Source organism: Kogia breviceps, chromosome 8, assembly GCF_026419965.1.
Source record: "Kogia breviceps isolate mKogBre1 chromosome 8, mKogBre1 haplotype 1, whole genome shotgun sequence".
Lineage (NCBI taxonomy): Eukaryota > Metazoa > Chordata > Mammalia > Artiodactyla > Physeteridae > Kogia > Kogia breviceps.
In genome coordinates this window covers 28033943-28051869 of record NC_081317.1, presented here as the reverse complement: position 1 = coordinate 28051869, position 17927 = coordinate 28033943, and the positions used below count along the sequence as shown (strand labels likewise).

General features: G+C 37.9%; 1 protein-coding gene across 2 annotated transcripts; it reads left to right on the top strand.

The window, feature by feature from the left end:
* On the top strand, positions 1 to 15756 carry LOC131761378 (protein NipSnap homolog 3A-like). 2 transcript variants are annotated; one of them, XM_067041046.1, is made up of 6 exons: positions 1 to 166; positions 2874 to 3084; positions 4925 to 5083; positions 6544 to 6693; positions 10729 to 10832; positions 15600 to 15756. In XM_067041046.1, the coding sequence occupies exons 1-5, from the start codon at positions 107 to 109 to the stop codon at positions 10830 to 10832; spliced, it is 684 nt and encodes a 227-aa protein (XP_066897147.1). In that variant the 5' UTR covers positions 1 to 106; the 3' UTR covers positions 15600 to 15756. The 2 variants fall into 2 exon arrangements, with proteins under 2 accessions (XP_066897147.1, XP_058928107.1); XM_059072124.2 differs by lacking the exon at positions 15600 to 15756 and adding an exon at positions 10905 to 11043 and having other exon boundaries at positions 23 to 166; positions 10729 to 10815.
* The last annotated feature ends 2171 nt before the right edge of the window (positions 15757 to 17927 follow it).

Genomic DNA, 17927 nt, shown 5'->3' with positions numbered 1-17927 from the left:
ATCCACCCTTGCGCAGGAGCTGCTCCCTACCAGTAGAGAAGCCACAGGAGAAGGAATTTAAGGAAGAATACCGGCCGCTGCCCTTCGCAGCGCTCGAAGTCGCGCCATGCTTGCCCTCCGAAGGAGCCTGACTAGCGCTCTGGCCGCTCGTACACTGGCTCTCCGGGTACGTGCTGCTGGGACGTGCCCAAAATGTCTCCTGGGGGAGGGGAGGGGAGGGGACTGCTGGGAGCGCGCTGGCCGCGCATGCGCCTACAGGCCGAAGAGCCCAGGTCTGCGAGTCGGTGCTGCCGCCTAAGTTCTAGTGCAAGTCCCAGAACCCGCATGGCAAGGACCCCGGGACACGCTGGAGTGGGGGGGGGGCGGGGGCGGTGGGGGGACGGGTGCTGTTAGGGGAAGACCCACTGCCAGGGTTGCCTCCAGCCGGCTCGCGAACAGCCATGGGCGGGGGGCTTTTGCAGCTTAGGTGCCAGGCAGCCGTGAGGACACCCCTGAAGCGCCAGCTGCTGCGTTCTTGCCGCCCCGCGCGACTGCTGTCGCAGCATTGGGGCCTATGCCAGGCGGTGGTCCAGCCTCTCTGGTTTGTCCTTCGACAAACCGCTCCAGGCTGAAGGGGGAAGGAGAAAAAGGTCAACCAGCAGCTAGCAACAGAACTGGCCTCCCCCTTTTTAACGAAATACGCAACCTCCCAGCATTTTAAAGACAGAACCTTCAAGAGGGGCCCAGGGTGCCGCTGGTGAAGCATCCTCCCAGCTGCTACTGCCTCCTGAGATCAGTGCCCAAGTCAGGCAGGCAGGCTAAGAAACCTCCTAGTACCTAGGATGACCACCTCATTTAAACTTAATGAGATTAATGTACAAAATAGCTTTAACTGACGGGAATTGGTCTAATACGCGAATCTAACTAAAGATTTTCTTCCTCCTGTTGTTTAGGTTTGTACTTCTTTCTCAAAGGATAGGACAGGAAGGGGATTTACATAGAGACTGACTTTCTGTAAAGACTAAGGAGGAGCCATAATGGCCCCACCACTCAAGATTAGCAATACAGTCTTTATCCTGAGTCTCTCTAGCGGTGCAGGGCCAAAATTATTCCTTACAAGTTTATTCTGAACTCTGACTTTACTAAATGTCGATCAAATGCTCTCTTATAGGTGACTGGGAAGTTATTTTTGCTGAAAATGTGCCCTGACATGAATATAAGGGAGCTTGAAGTACTCATGATTCTTCTCCCAGCAGTTCTAGTTTCTGCCCTGCAACAAAAATCACCTCCCCCCAGCACACACATACTGATGTCAACTGCTGTTTAACCTTTCCCTGGGCTTCCTTTGTTACTTGTTTCTTTCTCTGGTGAAAGATAACAAAATTATGTGCCTTGACCACATACTTGTTTCCAAGTATCAATACAAATTCCTAAAAGATCAACTAAAAAAGCAACTGTTACAAATACCCCACTGGCTCATTTTCTGATATATATTATTTAGAATACTTATCAAACTATTATACCAGGCAGTTGTTTGTGTAATATTGTCTTATGAGAATTTGGTTAAAATGACACAAAAAAACATGTCCACCAAAAGTAGGAGTAGCTGCAGTTGTTTTTGGTGGGAATACCTGCTTTCATTTGTAAGCTTAGACACTTGGGCAATAGAAATATAACTCATAGGGGACATGAGTGGAATGAACTCAAGTAGATAATTATAAATATGACATTATGCACAATTAAATCACATACATAGGCAATCGTGTGTTATAACCAAAAATATGTCAGAGAAAGGAGCCTACTGGTTTCATTTGACATACCAGCTGGTCAACGTAAGCCCCAAATTTGTCCATAGCTTTGCTTGTAACCAACATTTGTATTAGATAATTCTGATTAATCGGCTTCAGGAATTGGCACACGATATCCAAAACTACAATAACATGAAATTGTAAACACAAATGCCATATGAGTGTGTGTGTATACACGTGTGCGTATATGTATTTACATACACACATTTGCATTCACAGGGGATAATTTCTGGCAGGTAACTTCCTACCTAAAGTTAAGTTCACTAAGACTCAGAAGATTAAACATAGCAAAACTTTATATAGTGAGCATACCTCTAATACAAAAAGAACTAATGGTTCTTAAAGGATATTTCCATCAGCCTAGTGTAACTGGATGGATTAAGTGCCCTTCTTCACACTGCATCTATAATTAAACCTAATAATGATTCAGACAGTTCTGACCTGTTGATTTTTCCTTTATAGAATTCATACAGTCTACCACCATGTTATAGTGCAATTTAATAGATTATGGATTCCCCTTTAACATTAGTTACATTCCAGTTCTATTATTTACCAGTGATGTACTTCATTGAATTTGGAAAATACTTTGACCTGAATTGAAACTTAGGTTTTAAAAAAAAACCTAAAGATTCTTCTGCAAGTAAACGTATTTCCATCACTACTGCCAGAACACCTGTGTATTTTATAAAGTGCATTTAAATGTATAACTGTTAACACATATAGTATTGACTAAAGATAGAATATTGGATAAATAAGGTAAACCATTTGTAATTAACTAGAATCCTAGTTGTAGTTCTTGGATGAAGGACTCTCATTAAGACCCTAGTGCCTTCTTATGATTAACTTTTCATGAAAAGGTGTCTAAGGGACCCCTGCTAGGAAGCAGAAGCTGTATATTCAGCACACTTAAGAGTACTTATCTTTATTGACATCTCAGCAAATTCTAAGGAGAGATGACAATAGAGGTACGAACATGGAGTATGAGTCTAATGAGTGTCCCTCCTTTGCCGATTCAGATTTGGTTGTAACATGATAGTGTAAGCCTTAAGGTCCCCAAATACTTAAATTTACCTTATGTTTCTTCAGGTGTGTTCATCTTTTGCTACAGGCCCCAGACAATACGATGGAACAGTCTATGAGTTTCGTACTTACTGCATTAAACCTTCAAAGATGAATGAGTTTCTGGAAAATGTTAAGAAAAACATACATCTTCAGACAGCTCACTCTGAATTGGTTGGATTCTGGAGTGTAGAATTTGGAGGCAGGATCAATAAAGTGTTTCATATTTGGAAGTATGGTATGATTTTTCCAGCTTAAGTATTCAGTATAGATTTTTCACTCTTTTAAATGTTACATGACACTTACCTCTTGGGTCTATGTTCCTATAAATAAAGGTTAAATTCAACTTTTAAAGAGAGGAACAACAGATACAACAACAACAAAAACTGAATTCAGTGATTACTCCTCCCACTGGTACCTCGAGCAACTTTTGCCCCAATTCCTATGCATCATCGTTGGGAAAGTGTGACATCTCACATTTCAAATCATGACATTGTGAACTAGCCTTTAATGCTCAGAAAGAACACAGAATGGTTTATTGTATAGATCATTTATGAAAAATTTAAAGCATTGATTGCAAGAGCCCAAGTGGCTAGAGATCATAAAAGGGAGAGTTAATTTTTCTTATTGTTGAATCTGCAACTGGATGTCAGGATTTTAGTAGAAACGATTTAGTATTTCTAGTTGAGGTTAGTTGAGGTTCATGGGGATAATAGTTAACTTCCAGGCCACACCTAACTCAGATTGAATAATCTGTTAAATTTAGGGAACCGCTTTTGTTTGTGTACCCCAAGGTTTCAGGGAATTTACTATCATTACGCTGCTCTAGGGAAGTAAAGGCAAAGGAATTAGAATTCTCTCCATATTGAAGTTGACTTACTGCTGGTTTAGTGGACAACGCAGAACAGGTTACCGGAATCCCGAGATTGTTACTCCGGTGTCTAATCTTTCTGAAGTCCACATAGGACTTGATGATATCCAGAGAACTTTTAGTAATTTCCTTTAGTGTCTGGTCATCAAGTTAAGAGTCATAATAGTGTCCAAAGTTAATATTCATCCCATACTTTATTGTGAAAAGTGCTCATTCTATATTTAACACGGCCATAGTTTAGAGGATTTCCCTGTTGTAATAGGACAAACCCCATTAAAACACAATTTATGCTTTAATGTGCAACAAGGAGAATTATGTCCCATTAAGAAAATTACTAGTAAGATCGTGATATAACTTACTTAAGCTCTAACACAGACGTTATTCCTTATCTCTAGCATAAACCATAGAAAACTCTTTTACCATTAACCTTAGGCCCTAATAATCAATATAGTACTAGGCCTATATGTTATTAAATGTATATACCTGTCTGGGTAACAAACAGAAGAGAAACAGTACTGGGTACAAAGAATGGGTGTCAGTAAGTGAGAATTAGCACTGTTTCTTTGGAAGCTGTTTGTTCAAAGAGGCTGAAAAAGCAAATCTTAATTTCATTTATGTTAAATTTAATTCAGTTGTACCTTGACCTGACTACCCACCACCAGCAATACCGAATAAACAGTCTTCCTCTAAACTAACACTATAACTTAAATGCCTCAAGTAATAAGAATCAATAATATATATGGAGTGCTCACTTGGTGCCAAACATTGTTCTAAGCTCCTTTCACGTACCAATTCTTTTAATCCTCGCAACAGCCCAGGAGGTAGATACTATATCATTATCCCTATTTCACAGAGTAAGAGACAGGCACAGAATGATTCAATAACTTACCTAAGTCTCACAACTACCTACTAAATGGTAGCACCTACAAAGCCCATTACTACATGACATCATTGGTTGTTTGCATTGCCACTCTCCTTTTAGACCATGAGCAACTAACTACTTATGTTGGTATCTCTAGTGATATAACATATTGTCCTTATGTGGCCTCCGTAAACATTTGCTAAATTGAATGAAACCCAGAAGTAGCACAGGTGATTTTATTTTGTTACTGATGTATAGTTGATATACAATATTATATATGTTAAAGGTGTACAGGTGATCTTAAATAAAAAATTTTTATTTTTCTTACTCCTGTTATTCCCATAGACAATTTTGCTCATCAAACTGAAGTTGGGAAAGCCTTGGCCAATGATAAGGAATGGCGAGAACAATTACTCATTCCAATTTTGGGGCTTACTGATAAACAAGAGAGTGAAATTACTTATCTGGTGCCATGGTGCAAATTAGAAAAACCACCCAAAGAAGGTAAGTTTGTCTCTCTAAATTACATTGAATTTTAATGAAGAACATACTGAAGATTTTAAGCTATAAAAACTAAAGTTCCGTAGGAACAAATAATCCTTTTATATTAGAATATATTGTGATTATAGAGATAAAAATGAATTTGAGCTCTTTGCTTACAATTAAAACAGTGAGCATTAAATAATGAAATTTTTTCCAATTTGGAAAAACTGTTAAAGTTTAGGTATGAATATGAAAAGTTTACGTGGGAAGAGAGGTTGAGAAGTTGGCGATCTAGAACACAGAACACGTGTACAGGTAGGTAAGGAACATGTAGGATATTTTCTCATAACTTAGTATTTTTTTTACACAAATCACAGTTAATCTAAAAACAGTAAGTATGTCTTTGCTTGTAAAACTGGGGGGAATGGATTAATTTAAACTGGTAAGCTGAATTACTGTAGTTTAACTGTTTTGGTTTCCTCTTATTTCTCAGTTTGAAAATAATTATTAAAGATTTATCTTCTTGCTGATTTCACTTTCTTACTGACTTAAGAGAAATATTTACCTCAACCTAATTTTAAACAAAAGGCAGACTTTTTAAAAGCATAAACTAACTTGTTTTCTTTCCCCCATAATCGTGTTATCTCAGATGACAAGAGATTTGAAATGTCTTATTTGGATCCTATCCACCTGGACCTCCCCTCAGCCTTCAGCACTGTCTATGTGAACTTAGTGGCTCCTAGAACAGTGTCACATCTTGGTTATCTGCCTCTATGTTGTTTATAATTCTTTAGTTGCTTTGTACTTTTTTTCCTTTTACTTCTCAAATCTACTTGTTCCCTAGTTTCTTTTTTTCTACCTGCTCCATACTTCTGACCAGAAGGTAAACTGATTTTCAAGTGTTTACCTGGATATTTAGGAACAATAAAACCACCTTCTTCATTTTTTTTCCCCTCAAAATTTCACATATCACTTTGGGTCCTTTGTTTGCTGGCTGTTCCTGTTAGAAATGGAAACCTGTAGGGGGAAATTATACAAACAAAAAAGTGCTTCCTCTCAGAATTGTAAAAAAGAAGGAAATATATGAGATCAGAAAATACGTTTCTTATTCATGTCTTACCTAGAATTAGACTCAGGCAGCTCAAAAATCCTAATCTTATCATAAATTCTCAATATTTGTTTAAATGACTTTTATAGATAAAAAATCATTCTGATAATAGCTTAATATAGCTTCCTTTTTCTTTGTTCTCTATGATAAGCGTAATAACTCACACTTAAACATGGAGAAAGACTTTCTAAACATAAAAGCTAGGAAAAAATGCAAGAAATGCAAAAAAATCATATATATGTGTACATAAACATTTTTATGTTTGATCCTCCAAATCTGGATATGTAGATTAGCCTTCCACTGGAACCATGCTAACCTGATGAGAAATTTCTTGAATACCCTGTATAAAGTCATTATTTTCTCCCTATTCCAGGAGTCTGCGAGCTGGTAACTTTTCAGATGAAACCTGGTGGGCCAGCTCTGTGGGGTGACGCATTTAAAAGAGCGGTTAATGCCCATGTCGATCTAGGCTACTCAAAACTAGTTGGAGTTTTCCATACAGAATATGGAGCACTCAACAGAGGTATAGTTGTCCATTTCTTCTATGAAATTTAAAGTGTACTGGTGACCTACTAAGTTCCTCCAGTATTTGGTCACTGTTTTTGATTATGCCATGTATTTAAATTTTATTACCAAATATTTAGGGTTTTTTTTGTCATTTTAAGGGTTGAAAATACCTGTTTTATGTAATATTTATTTAGAATGTTAACCACTTACGAAGGCTCTTCGAAATGTTGAACTGCTGTTTTCCATGAGACATCAAAATTCTAAGATTAAAAAACTGCAAGGAGCCTAAGAAAAATCTGTTCTTCATCTTTTTTTTCCTCTAAATATATTTTTATTGATTTTTTAAAATAACATTACTTGGGATAGAGTGTTTGTCTCTGAATGAAAAAGTAATACATATTTTTACAGAGACTAAATATCATGGCCATGACCAAAGGTGGAAAAAAAACCATTTTCCACTACTTAGAAATAATATTGTTAACATTTTGGTCTTTCTATTCCTGTGTCATTCATATATATGTAGGTGAATGTATATATGCGTATACATATATATTCATATTCGTATATATGCTAGAAATAATGCAGATGCATGATTAATGACTTCCTAACACTCCACTGAGAGTAACATATGGCAGACAGATATATAGTGCATATCTTTACTTAATAAACACCCATTTGAGGCTTTCAATGTTAACTTTGAAAGTTACTGCAATCTGAATTTCACGGAGTTTTTTGTGGCAAACTCTAGAAAATGCCTGTATAGTTCATCTGGAAGGATAAATGACCAAGAATAGCTAATTCATTATTTCCATCTGCCTCCTCAACTTCCTTCCTTGAATGTCCAGTGGACATCTCAAACCTAACATATTCAAAACTGAGCATCTGATCTTTACCCAGAAATTTAACTTCTAGTAATATATCCTAAGAAAAGAATCCGAATATACAGAAAAAAATATTTTCAAGCCAGAAAATATATGAAGAGGAGAAAAATTATGAAAATTATTAGATATCTATCTCATACCACATGCTAAAATAAAATTCAAATGGATTATAGATTTCAATGTAGAAGAAAAGTCATAAAATTACTAAAATAAAATATAGATGCTTTTTTCCTTTTTGGCTGTATCAGGTCTTAGCTGCGGCACGCGGGCCCTTCGTTGCAGTGCGCGGGCTTCTCTCTAGTTGTGGAGCACAGGTTTTCTCTCTCTAGTTGTGGTGTGAGGGCTCCAGGGCGTGTGGGCTCTGTAGTTTGCGGCACGCGGGCTCTCTCGTTGAGGCGTGCAAGCTCAGTAGTGATGCGCGGGCTTAGTTGCCCCACGGCATGTGGGATCTTAATTCCCTGACTAGGGATCGAACCTGCGTCCCCTGCATTGGAAGGTGAATTCTTTATCACTGGACCACAAGGGAGGTCCCCCTAGATGCTTTTTAAAAATAATATGGATGAGAACTATATTTCTAAACCAAAAAACAAATGAAAACAAGGAAGGCAAAAAAATCAAGTGATGAATTTTTTTATAAAAAGCCTCATCAATCTTTCTGCATGCCCCGAGACACCAGAAATGAAATTCAAAAGCAAAAAGAGGGCTTCCCTGGTGGCCCAGTGGTTGAGAGTCCGCCTGCCGATGCAGCCGACACGGGTTCGTGCCCCGGTCCGGGAAGATCCCACATGCCGCAGAGCAGCTAGGCCCGTGAGCCATGGCCGCTGAGCCTGCGCGTCCGGAGCCTGTGCTCCACAACGGGAGAGGCCACAACAGTGAGAGGCCCGCGTACCGCAAAAAAAAAAAAGAAAGCAAAAAAATGTAAAAACATATGCAAAGGTAGATGGACAGATGACTACTAAATATATATTTAGAAAGATGTAGATTAAATAAAACTATAAGGAGATGCCATTTTCACCAAATAAAGACATAGATATAGTACCAGAGAAGCTGGGAAAAAATAAGTACCCCTACTGTGTAGCATATGCTGGCTTAATAATTCCCCACCACAAAATTCAGCAATATAAATGAAAAGCCTTAATTTTAAAATTATTTTTGCCGATACTCTAGGAAATATGCACAGTTGTATAGATGTGTTCAGTTACACAGGAAGGAAATTTGAAAGGATATAAAATATATAGTGGTCACTTGAATGATGAAAATAATTTTTAAGTGGTATTTTAATTTTTATAATGAACATATATAACTTTTATAAGAAAAAACTGAAAATGAGTAGGCACATTTTTTAATCTTAAATTCATTCTCAGTGGAGAAAAGGGAATAGTCATATGCTGAGTATAAATCAGTGCATCATTTCTGGACAACTTCTAGTACGTACACTGTAGCTATATAAGATATTCCCTTTGGTTCTCTCAATTTAAATTTTAGGAGTTTACACTGAGGAAATAATGAGATCCAGACGGCCTGGGTTTGAATCCCAGCTCCACCGCTTACTAACTTTGTGACTTGGAGTGAGTTACCTAACCTTTCTGTGCCTTACATTGCTCATTGATAAAATAATGATAATCATAACCCACCACCTAGGATTCTTGTGGAGACTCAATGAGTTAACACATGCAGAACGCTTAGAGCCAGGCCTAGCACATAGGAAGCACCCAATACATGTAAGTAGTCATTTGTCTTTGACATTGTTATTTTTATAAATATACATGATAGGTGCTGCTCTAAGGAAGTTTTTGTCAGCATTCTTTACAATAAGGAAACTTTAGAAACAATGTAGTATGACCCTATGTATATAAAATACTTGTAATACACAGACACACATAGACATCATATATATCATGCATCTCATATAAGCATAACATATACGCTGTGTGTCTATAAATATGTAAAAATACATACATATATACATAAATATGGAAAAGATACACCAAAATAGCAAAGTGGTGAATTCTGGGTGGTAGGATTAGACACTATTCCTGCTTTCTCTTTTTATTTATTTGCATTTTCCAAAAGCTATACAGCCAACATGTACTACATTATAATTATTTTTAAATTTTTAAATAATTAAGTGAAAGAACATTTATTTCGGTATTTTGTAGAATACCACACTCTTTTGAATGATATAAATAAGCAACAATAAGGGGCTGGTATAAAAAGTTGTTATATCTATGGGGCAGAATTCACATGTTAAAAATTAATAGCATTGTTGGGCTTCCCTGGTGGCGCAGTGGTTGAGTGTCCACCTGCCGATGCAGGGGACATGGGTTCGTGCCCCAGTCCGGGAAGATCCCACATGCTGCGGAGCGGCTGGGCCCGTGAGCCATGGCCACAGAGTCTGTGCGCCCAGAGCCTGTGCTCCGCAATGGGAGAGGCCACAACAGTGAGAGGCCCACGTAAGAAAAAGAAAAAAAAAATTAATAGCATTGTCATAGAAACTTCTCATTGTTGACTTTTTAAAATCAATTACAAAGTATAATATACAGCAAGACCCTAATTTTATATTTCTCATCTTTTAAAAGAAATACAATAGGGCTTCCCTGGTGGCGCAGTGGTTGAGAGTCCGCCTGCCGGTGCTGGGGACACGGGTTCGTGCCCCGGTCCGGGAAGATCCCACATGCTGCGGACCGGCAGGGCCCGTGAGCCATGGCCGCTGAGCCTGCGTGTCTGGAGCCTGTGCTCCACAATGGGAGAGGCCACAACAGTGAGAGGCCCGCGTACCGCAAAAAAAAAAAAAAAAGAAATACAATAAATATTAATAAAGGTTTTCCCTGGGTGATTGAATTTCAGCTATGTTCAAATTTCTTCTTTGCATCAGCCAAATATTCAGTAGGGAGCATAGTTTTTTGATAATCTTGCTTTTTCAACATAAAGTAAAATCCTTCTGTTTCTTCTTCTATAAAACCAGTTTGACTAATCAATTTATAAATTTCTCTCCCAAATCTTTGACTCCTCTGAAATCTTATCACTGACATACCTAGGGCTACCTTTTTGATAATCACTATTTTGATTTAAAGAATAGGACTTTTAGTTTCTGATTAATGTTTCTTTCTTTCTTATTTGAGTAATGCCACAGTCTTTACAATGTATTTCTGGTTTATTTATTTCTGCAGTTCATGTTCTTTGGTGGAACGAGAGTGCGGATAGCCGAGCAGCTGGGAGACACCAGTCTCATGAGGATCCCAGAGTTGTGGCAGCTGGTAGGCTATTTCACTAGGTACGAGTTATTCTTAGAACATATTTCATTTAGTCAACAACTTTATATACCTTCTTATGAATTTTTTTTCAGTTCGGGAAAGTGTCAATTACCTAGTGTCTCAGCAAAATATGCTTCTGATTCCTACGTCATATTCACCATTGAAATAGTTTTCCGTGGAAATACAAAGCATTGCATGAACTGCCATAAGACGTGTCTGTTAACGGTGCTTAAATTCTTCCAAGAGATTCTCACCTTTATTTGGAGGAGGTGGTAAGCTAATTTGCTATGTCCCTTGCATTTCTTAAAAGCTACTCTCTAGCCACTGTCACCACCACTTCAGGAAACAGTCTGTTCATTTTCCCCTTGATATTTCAGTACCTGTCACACATTAAAAATAGTGGCCATTACTACAGTATCTTGATTTTTCATTTGTTTCAGAATATCTCTTGTTCTCTATTTTGACAACCCTCTGCTTTTATACCATTTTCTTACATACAATTGATTGTTACATTTCCATACCTGTGATAGCATCGTTAAATTATATGCATAAATTATCAACCTTTTCATCATGTCTGTTTTTCTGAGATTATAAAAGTTTTTGTTCAGTAAGGTTTTCTACATAATACCCATTGGGATCCATAAAAAAATCCATTAAACATTTCTTTACTACAGAAAGTACAGTATCATCTGTGTCATTTATGTTACTTATGTTTTTTACATTAATAACTAATCAATTACTTGGAAAATAATGTTATTAGGTCCTGGTATTAAAGCACATTGATAACTCATTGGTTTATGTGCTTGCAGTGTCTTCACTTACAGTTAATTTTACTAATTTTTACTTCTTTTTGGATCACTGTTTAATAAAGATAATTGGTCATCGATTTGGTTTTTTTTTAATTTCAGTATAGTTGATTTACAATGTTGTGTTAGGTCACCTGTTTGTTTTAATGAGATTTAAAATTATAGAAATGTCTGCCCTAATAAAAGCCTACATATACAATCTGATTCTTTCTATTGTGTTTTATATTTTTATCCTCATCTCTGGAGCTATTGTTGTGTTGCCATAAGGTAATGAGACGGTAATAATGTACTATCTATCTTTATTGTAAATATTGTCACCTCAAGTAAATAGCCTGCTAGTAACCTTAGAAGAATTTCTTCAGTACCATCACAGACATACTAGGATTTTCTTACAGACAACTTTAGTTTTTATTTCAGTTGGGTGTCTCAGCCTTCTCAAACTAGATTTGGCACTTCTCAGCTCTCCTGGTAGCTTGTACTTACAGCTATGTTATTTTATGTTTCTAACATACTGCACAAACAATAAATTATGAATTAGCTATCTATGGGAAACCTGAAAAGCAGGAAGCACGGTCGCCTCTCACTTACCTGGCCCGCAGGAATCTGAAGGACAGATGAGTTCCTAGTAAGACAAAGAACACCCTGACTCTGAAGGCTAAAATCTATCAGACATGTCAGAGGCATAGGTTTTGAGTTTTGACTAAGGGTCTTCCACCTCAGTTTTTTGAAAAGTTGTCACTTAGGGAATGAGGTGGTGGTGGGATGAATTGCAGGCTGTGTGGACGGATTTCCTCTGGCTTGAGATCAGCCGTGTGCTTAAGGCCATGTTTGGTCACGTGAAAGTGTACAACTGGGTCTGCCTTTTTCTCTTTCATTCATCTTTGGACTAGCTAGAACATTTCCAGGTGATGGCCAGGGCCCCTTTCATCCATTCCATCCAGAGCCCTACTGGAGGTTTATAAAGCAGCGGCAGACCAGCATTCTTACCGTGTCCTAGACAGAACTGGAGAGCCAGTAGAATGATGGGCTTCACTCCACTGATGAACTACAGGTGCTTCTATTTGCTGACGCACCCCTGGATCAGGAACACGACAAAGCTGGCCGGGACAGAGGACGTCGCAGAGGTGACACAGGTGGACGTAATTATGTCCACTAACATGTTCTTCTTGCAAAGAGAAAGTCACTGAGAATCTGAGGGTTCACCGATGCAACTGAGGACTTAATCAAGGCGGACACACACGTGCACACATGCAATATCTGAAGAATAGCCCAGGGAAAAATACCTGTTCAAAAAATAAAATTATTTTGTTCAGAGTTAAAACATCATTGAGGTAAAAAAAACTGACAGTGCAAATGAAAAACCGATTTCTCTGAGTTCATGAAAAAGTCTGGTACCAAAATGAAACTACTGAAAGAGGTCTGAGAAGGAATTTCCTGGCAGTCCAGTGGTTAGGACTCTGCACTTCCACTGCAGGGGGCCTCGGTTCAAACCGTGGTCGGGGAAGCCCCGGCCCAAAAATAAATAAATAAATAAACAAATGGAATTTAACTTAATTCAATTTAATTTAATTTTAAAAAGGTCTGAAAGTAGCCTAACGGGGTTCACTTTGGTTCAGTTTTTGACATAAGAGCAGCAGCTTGTAAATTCTCACGCAAAGGACTGCTTTGGTTTGAAAACTTACTAAATGCAGAAATATTGGTATGAAATTACTCAAATACATTAAATTCTCTGGCTGTAAGTAAACTGGAAAACAACAATATAGCATATTAATCTAACAGAAACAAAAATTCTAACAGATTCTTGTTATAAGAACGGTCTTATACACCCATTATACAGGGTCAGGGTCATATAGAATTCCTAGTGACCTATACTGATAACGCAGTAGGAAAGAAGCAGAAACAATAATTGCCATGCTCCACACATAGGATCTACATTTTCAAGTATTAACTGGAGATTGGTCTTGACTAATGTAAGATCACCAAGTGCCGGTGATGCCTTTGTATTTAAAAGTCTTACACAATAAACTGTTAGGGGACCATGTTTACCTGCCAGCTACTCCCATGTACCAGTTACTCACTGAAACATTATTTATAAAATAAAAATATGGAAACACTTAAAAATCAATAGGGAAGAAATAACAAAGTAATAGTACAAATGTCCCTTGGTATTTCAGGGGATTGGTTCCAAGACCCCAGCAGATACCCAAATCTGCCATGATCAAGTCCCTTATAGAGAACAGTGTAGTATCTGCATACAATCTATGCACATCCTCCTTATACTTCATCATCTCTAGAATACTTATAATACCTACTACAATGCAAATGCGACGGAAATAGTTGTACATAGAATGTAAATGCCATGTAAATAGTAGCCTGTGGGCAGCAAATTCAAGTTTTTTCCTCTTTGAAGTGTATGGAATTTTTTTTTAACGTTTTTGATCCGCAGGTGCAGAACCCGCTAAAGCAGAACCCGCACATACAGGCCAACAGTATACTCAAACACTGGATTATTGGGGAGTATTAAAATGAATGAACCATATGTGAGCAACTTACTTTGTTACCTTTGTCTCTTAGTCTCTCTGAGCTTCTTGGTTGCTGTTTTTGTTTTAATCTGTAAAATGGAAATATGAACTTTACAAAGTGAAATGAAAGAGAATAAGAAAGAAAATATTAAGTAAAAGACATTAATATACACGACAGCTCCTACATGATATCAGGCACATTAGAATCTGATATTCTCTTGTCTGCAAAATAGGTATCATTGATGTTCTCTGAAACAGAGAGGAATAAGATATATGATTTGAGAACAGTCAGTGTTTATTAGAACCTCTTAAGAACGAGAAGGTCAGCGAGACAGGAATGAGGAAAGAATTAACCAACCAAATGAGGGCCTAGCTCTCACTGAAGAGGTAATCACAACGAGACTCTAGTCACATGAATCTACCAAGAGGTCTCATTCCAGAACACTCCCAGGCTCAGGACCGTTATTCAATGAAATAGACTTTGAAATAGAATTTACACTAAGGCAGCCTGTAAAATTATGACTTTTCTCTAACTATTTTCAATGTTTGTTTTGTGCTGAGTGCGAACTTCCAATGACTCCAAGAGAGTGGGAAAATTGGGAACTGTATTTTTTAATATCCAGTGTCTATATAAGAAGAAAGTCACCTTGAATAGGAAGACTACTTCAACTAATGTCGTTAAGCTATCTTGCAAAGACAGCACAGAATGATTTTCTGAAGGAATTTTAATCTGTGTAGTGTTGATTTGCTATAAACCATGTGTCTGTCAACCTTCATTAGAGACAGAGGGACACGTGAGGTTCAATCATAAAGTGTGTACGGGAAAATCCTAGGCAATGTCCTGAAGGAGCTAACAAGGGGCGAAAGAGACAGCAGGCCCCATGGGTTTGGACACAGCCTGTCAGCCCCTTGCCTTGCATTAATGCTCTGGCCCTCAATACAATGTTGAGAATAAATAAAGCATAAAAAATTATCAAGACTCTGTAAAAGCATTCCATGATGGTCAAGTAAAGCTAAAAGAGATTAAAAAGTGAATTGAGTATAACTGATTCACTTTGTTGTAAAGGAGAAACTAACACACTATTGTAAAGCAGTTATACTCCAATAAAGATGTTAAAAAAAAAAAAAACAACAAAAAAGTGAATTGATTACTCAACTGATTTAAAATAATGGTAAACTGAACTGGTTTTAAAATCTGGCTTTAAACCCTGGCTGTGCCACTGAGCAGCAGTGAACCTGAGAAAATTACTTCTCTCTCAGAAATTCACCTTTCTCACTTGGAGATAAAGCTTAACTCACAGCGTTTGGCGGATAATTAAAACCTGTGAGAAACGGAGTAGGAAATTGTCTCAGCACTTAGCAACGTCTTCCCTCTCTAAGTTACAGTCATGCATTTTACTTTTCACTATCTGCTAAGTACTTTCCCCTTGTCAATTCTCTCTCCCTTTCTGCCCACTAGGTGCAGTTGCTGGTGGGGCTCTAAGGACGGCAGAGCCACAGGCTCGAGAAGCCTGGGTCCTTAATTCACCACATACAGAAGAGCTGCTTGCCAATTAGGAAAACCCATTTTAGCTCTTACAGAACAAGAAATAAAATCCTACTGTGTTTGAGACATACATTTTGGTGTCTATTTGTTACAGCACTTTAGCCTATCCTATTTAATACATTCTTGAAAGGTTGAACCACATTCAGGAATACCAGATACAGCAGCAAGTGTCAAAACTAGTCTTAAACAAATTCTGTGAATGACTACCAACCAAACACTGAGATATTCAGTATTCTACCCTCCTCAGTCATAGGAAACTGGCAGTAAGGCTTATAACTTACAGATGGAACCCGGGAAGTTTCCTCAGAGGGGTAACTAAGAGAAATGACTTATACATGGTAGCAAACGGGGCAATTTCCCCAGTGATGAAACAGCCCAGCCAGAAAACCCTACAGTGAAGCCCACTGTTTGACAGCCACCCCTTTAGGTACTCAAAGAGCTTTCAATTTTTTTTTTTTTGTCTCTCTCCAAAATATGAACTGATAATCAAGGATCACAAGCATAAAAAATATTATAGGAAAAACCCCAGTAACAAGGGAGAAAAGGAATCAAACGAGAGAAAATATAATAAAACTTGAAAGAAAAAGAAATAACGCAGGAAAAAGACCTAAAGCAATGACTAAAATAAATACCTGTAATTAATGTCCACAGGTATAGAAATATTTAACCCATGAAAAAAAAAGAGAATGTTATTTTTAAAAATAACACTAAAAATATTCTGGGGAAGGGATAAAAAAAGAGCTCTTGTAAATAAATACTGTGAAAGTAGGAGTTTAAAATTCAGTAGATAAGTTAGAAGATAAAATTGTGGTACTTAACCCCAAAAAAACCTACGTCCAAAAAGTAGAGATGTAAAATAGTAGAAAAAGAAAGTGAGAAGATCAAGTGGAGGCAGAATGTTTGAAAAACAGAAGTTCCAGAAATTGACAAGAGAAGGAAAAAACGCCAAGAAACACAAACATTTTTCAGGATTGAAGAGTGCCCAGATTAAGAGGGGACACTGAGTGAGGAACAATGGATGGAAACAATGCCTACTCCAAGGCATGTAATTGTGAAATTTCAGAACCCCAGGGAAAACGAAAGGAACATAAAAGATTCCAAAAAGAGAAAGAACAACAAGTCACATACAAAGAATTAGGAATCAGAACGCTATGAATTTCTTACTAGCAGCGATAATACACTGGAGAATTGCCTTTGAAAATATGAGGAGAAATTATTTCCAATGTAGAATGTGGGTTATATACCCAACCAACATATGAATCAAGAGGGTTGACAGAACAAAACACTTTGAGAGATGCAAGTCTCCAAAGTTTAACTCCCACGCACCCTCTCCAAAATGTAGGAGTAAAAAAAACCAAAAAAACCCAAAAAGCTATAAAATCCTGGCAACAGGAGGTCCAACACAAGGCAAATGAGACCCCCAGGATATCAGTGAGAGGAGATCCCAGAATGACTACCATGCTATCTCAGAGAACAATTAGTCCCCAGGGGAGCAAGAAAACAAAAGGCACCCAAAAGACAATGCCAGAATGAAACTGACAAGCTGATTAGTGGGTTTAATCATACTGAGAGGAAATTTATTCTTTTGGCAAAGAATTTGGTGATTAATAAGTGATAGGTATAATGAAAATAATAGAAACAAATGAAAACGAGAAAGAAAATAGTTACTCTCCTTTTGATTAAGATAATAGGTTTAAGCCACTAGACAATGATTTCTCAAGGTAAAAAAGGAGTTCATACAGGGCTCCTAGTATGGTGTTCCATGGTGTCAGAACCTAGGCTGCTTCTCTCTTGTTCTGCCATCCCCAGCATGTGGTTTCTACCTCATAGTCCAAGAACTCAAGCCATTACATCCACATTCCAGCAGGCAGAAATAAGAAAGAAAGAGGGCAACAACCTAAACTGCTTTAAGACCACTTCGAGTAGGTCATAAATGCGTTCACACATCCCACCGGCCAGGACTTAGTCACATGGCTGCACCAAGCCGCAAGGGTTCTATTGCTAATTTTCAAAAAAGGTGGGGTGGGAGAAGAATGGCTATTGGGAAATAGCTAGCAGTCTCTGCTACCTTGCTCCAGCACTTTCTATTCTCCATATCCTACTTGGTTTTCCTCGTTGTATTTATTAATCCCTAACATATTTTTCCTTCATTTGTTTACCTGTTTCCCCTAATGTGGAAGTTCCAAGAGGACACAAACTTTGTCTTTTGTTCACCTCTGCACCCCAGTTTTTGTAAAAGTG

Excerpts from the sequence above, each read along its gene's own strand:
- LOC131761378 (XM_059072124.2), top strand. The coding sequence starts at position 107 with ATGCTTGCCCTCCGAAGGAGCCTGACTAGCGCTCTGGCCGCTCGTACA. Across the intron at positions 5,084-6,543 it reads AGAAAAACCACCCAAAGAAG|GAGTCTGCGAGCTGGTAACT; the intron begins GTAAGTTTGTCT and ends TCCCTATTCCAG. Across the intron at positions 6,694-10,728 it reads ATATGGAGCACTCAACAGAG|TTCATGTTCTTTGGTGGAAC; the intron begins GTATAGTTGTCC and ends TTATTTCTGCAG.